This window comes from Quercus suber, unplaced genomic scaffold, assembly GCF_002906115.3.
Source record: "Quercus suber isolate HL8 unplaced genomic scaffold, Cork oak 2.0 scaffold_170, whole genome shotgun sequence".
NCBI classification, from domain to species: domain Eukaryota; kingdom Viridiplantae; phylum Streptophyta; class Magnoliopsida; order Fagales; family Fagaceae; genus Quercus; species Quercus suber.
This window is the reverse complement of record NW_027069630.1, coordinates 692605-696324: the sequence shown is the minus strand read 5'-3', so window position 1 is coordinate 696324 and position 3720 is coordinate 692605. Positions and strand designations below refer to the sequence as shown.

The 3720-nt window shown below is 43.7% G+C and overlaps 1 protein-coding gene across 1 annotated transcript in view; it reads left to right on the top strand.

Annotated features, from left to right (window-relative positions):
• Positions 1-2753: 2753 nt before the first annotated feature.
• Positions 2754-3720, top strand: part of LOC136069445 (uncharacterized) — a 16267-nt gene continuing 15300 nt past the window's right edge. Inside the window, exons 1-2 of the mRNA XM_065777980.1 lie at positions 2754-2912; positions 2968-3228. Coding sequence (XP_065634052.1) covers positions 2754-2912; positions 2968-3228 — 420 coding nt within the window. The remainder of the gene's footprint in view (positions 2913-2967; positions 3229-3720) is intronic.

Here is a 3720-nt window from a genome sequence, read left to right as displayed (position 1 = left end):
TGGACCAAAGGTACCCCTAGAGCATCAGCCACTACCCGAGGAGTAATGGAGTACTCTACGCCTCGTATCCAACTCTTAACTAGAGTGTTGGAATCATAGATGCGGATAGAGATGTTCGAATAGAACTCTCTAATCAAGGCAGAAGGTGGAGGAGGATCAGAAACATCCACCAAGGGTAACCAACCCCGACGCTCAAAATTTGCCCTAATGGCAGGATCAAGTTCATCTAACAGCACAGAACGCTCAGCCCAAATCTTTCTCCTAATGTTAAGCTTCTCAAAAATCTCTTGGTTTTTCTCATCGGAAACCTCTCACTATCAAAGGATGGAGGGGTGAAGGAGAAGGTGAGGGAACACTCCTACGGGCTCTAGTTTTCCTAGGCATAGTGCTAAGGAAAGGACAGAGACACAAAGAGAAAACCACAAAGAATTAAGAGAAAACAAAACCAAGGGCAGACTGCAAATTAGCACAATAAAGAATATAGAACAAAAATCTATATGATGCATGAACAATAAAATGTTGTGATGCATGATCTAAATGCAGTGAACAATTAAGTTTAATTGAGATAATTGGACAAAATTGGCTTGAACAAGGAATTTCTATCAAAAATCCCAAAAATTTGAAAAACCACTTGAAAATTTTGCAACAAATTGATGAATTGATCATTACACAAGGTTGAAAACAGATTAGAATAACCCATTTCATCAATACAACAAGCCAATTTCAGCAAATTCTACTCAAATTAACAAAAGCCCCAATTCGGATATATATATATATATTTTTTTTTAGGTTAATACTTTAATTTATTCTTAAAAATATACTTTTGCACACCCGACTTAAATTTTGCACACCCTTGTTACAAGTATTTCCGACTCTAAAATTAAAGAGTGAGTGATTGCGAATTGGAAGTGTAATTTTTTTTTTATAAGTTTATATTATATTTGTGTGAGTGTGTCTTATATTGATTGTGTATATTACATTTTGTTATAATGTTATTTGTATAAATTATGATGGGTGTGTACAACATAAATATAATATAACTTTATATAATTTAATAATTAGGAAATAAAAAGTGTTTTTTGACATGCGTGTATATTGTTATCTTGTTATAATAACTTTTTGTTATAAAGTTAGTAAAATTCAAGAAAAAAATTGTAAAGTTAGTGATTGTTCAAGCATTTGATTAGTTAAGTAGACACATAGTGTATAATTTTATGTATAAATGAGTGTGATTGTGTGCGTCAATAATTAATATGTAGTCAATGAGTTGAGATTAGTCATTTAGTCTAAAATATTTTTATAAAAACAAAGCCAAATAGATAATAACAACTTTATAAAAATAAAAATGTTAGACAAACTTAACAAAATAAATTAGTCGTAGGCTCATAGCTACCCATATTGACAATAGATACTCATAATGAACTATCATGTAACATTCAAAATTTGAAAACTTATAGAATAAAATTGTAAAACTTCACGTATTATTATTATATTTTTGTCAATAACTCGATATATTCAAGTTCTCTTTTTATTAAGAATTTTTAATGAACCCCCAAAACAAAATTTCTGGAGCCGCCATTGGGTGCGATTCTAGTCTTTCTAGAGGGAATTTTGATTCATGCATTAAAGGAAATTGTTGTGAGATTTAGTACAAAATTAAGCATAGATGATTTCAACATTCAAAAGAGTATCAAGTTCCATTTTGATATATCATAAATGAATGAGTTGAAATGTATTAAGAAAATTTTATATGTACTTTTTTTTTTGTTTATATATTATTAATACTGAATAAGTGAACTACTTATTTTACTTTCAATGTTATTATATTCCTTATTTTTTTAATGATAAAAAATGTTGTTCATGTTGTGGCCTTCCAAATTCAAGTTCATGAATTTTTCCATGAATAAACCGGAATATCAAGTCGTCATTTGCAACAACCATAAGATCATTATTTCATACATACAATGCAATTAATATAAATTTTTTAGAATGTGGATTATAAACTCACATCGCTTAAAATAGTCTGATACATTGAGTGCTTCATACACAGATTCACCAAAGATCTATACTAGAGACCTTCATTATTCTATAAGGATGCATATTTAAAAATATAAAGATAACAAAGTTGCCACACTTGACTTCCAAAGAGAAGCATTTATTCTTATAAAATATTTAAACAGAGACAATGGTAGACCTTAAGCATAATAACCATTTAGAGGTAGCAGTACATAGGCGAAGCACAAAGTGATTGTGGTGACGGGTATTAGTAGTTGTGAGAAGATTTCGGTGGGGGTGGTGGGGGTGATGAGGATCGTGGTGGTGGCGGTGGAGGCGATGCCGAGGGTGGTGGTGGAGGAGGTGATGAGGATCGTGGCGGTGGCGGTGGAGGGGGTGATGAGGATTGTGGCAGTGGAGGGGGCGATGAGGATCGTGGCGGTGGCGGTTGAGAGGGTGATAAGGATCGTGGCGGTGGAGGCGATGCCGAGGGCAGTGGTGGAGGGGGTGATGAGGATCGTGGTGGGGGCGGAGGAGGTGATGCTGAGAGTGGCGGTGGAGGGGGTGATAGGATCGTGGCGGTGGCAGAGGAGGCGATGCCGAGGGTGGCGGTGGAGGGGGTGATGAGGATCGTGGCGGTGGAGGTGATACCGAGGGTGGCGGTGGAGGGGTGATGAGGATCGTGGTGGGGGGGAGGAGGCAATTCTGAGGGTGGCGGTGGAGGGGGTGATAAGGATCGCGGCGGTGGCGTGGAGGCGATGCAAGGATCGTGGTGGAGAGGCGATGCCGAGGGTGGTGGTGGAGGGGGTGATGAGGATCGTGGCGGTGGCGGAGGAGGCGATGCTGAGGGTGGCGGTGGAGGGGGTGATGAGGATCGTGGCGGTGGAGGTGATACCGAGGGTGGCGGCGAGGAGATGGTGAGGGTGGTGGTGTTGGTGGTGGTGGAGATTTTGGAGGTGGGGTGATGCCGAGGGTGGTGGTGGAGGGGGTGATGAGGATCGTGGTGGGGGCGAAGGAGGCGATGCTAAGGGTGGCGGTGGAGGGGGTGATAAGGATCGTGGCGGTGGTGGTGGAGGCGATGCCAAGGGTGGCGGTGGAGGGGGTGATGAGGATCGTGGCGGAGGAGGCGATGCCGAGGGTGGTGGTGGAGGGGGTGATGAGGATTGTGGCGGTGGCGGAGGAGGCGATGCCAGGGTGGCGGTGGAGGGGGTGATGAGGATCGTGGCGGTGGAGGTGATACTAGGGTGGCGGTGGAGGAGATGGTGAGGGTGGTGGTGGTGGTGGTGGTGGATTTTGGAGGTGGGGGTGATGCCGAGGGTGGTGGTGGAGGGGGTGATGAGGATCGTGGTGGGGGCGGAGGAGGCGATGCTAAGGGTGGCGGTGGAGGGGGTGATAAGGATTGTGGCGGTGGTGGTGGAGGCGATGCAAGGGTGGCGGTGGAGGGTGATGAGGATCGTGCGGAGGAGGCGATGCCGAGGGTGGTGGTGGAGGGGGTGATGAGGATTGTGGCGGTGGCGAAGGAGGCGATGCGATGGTGGCGGTGGAGGGGGTGATGAGGATCGTGGCGGTGGAGGTGATACCGAGGGTGGCGGCGGAGGAGATGGTGAGGGTGGTGGTGTTGTGGTGGTGGTGGTGGAGATTTTGGAGGTGGGGTGATGCCGAGCGTGGCGGTGGCGCGGTAGGAATGGTAAGGGTGGAATAAATGGAATATAGATGAGGTGTCTT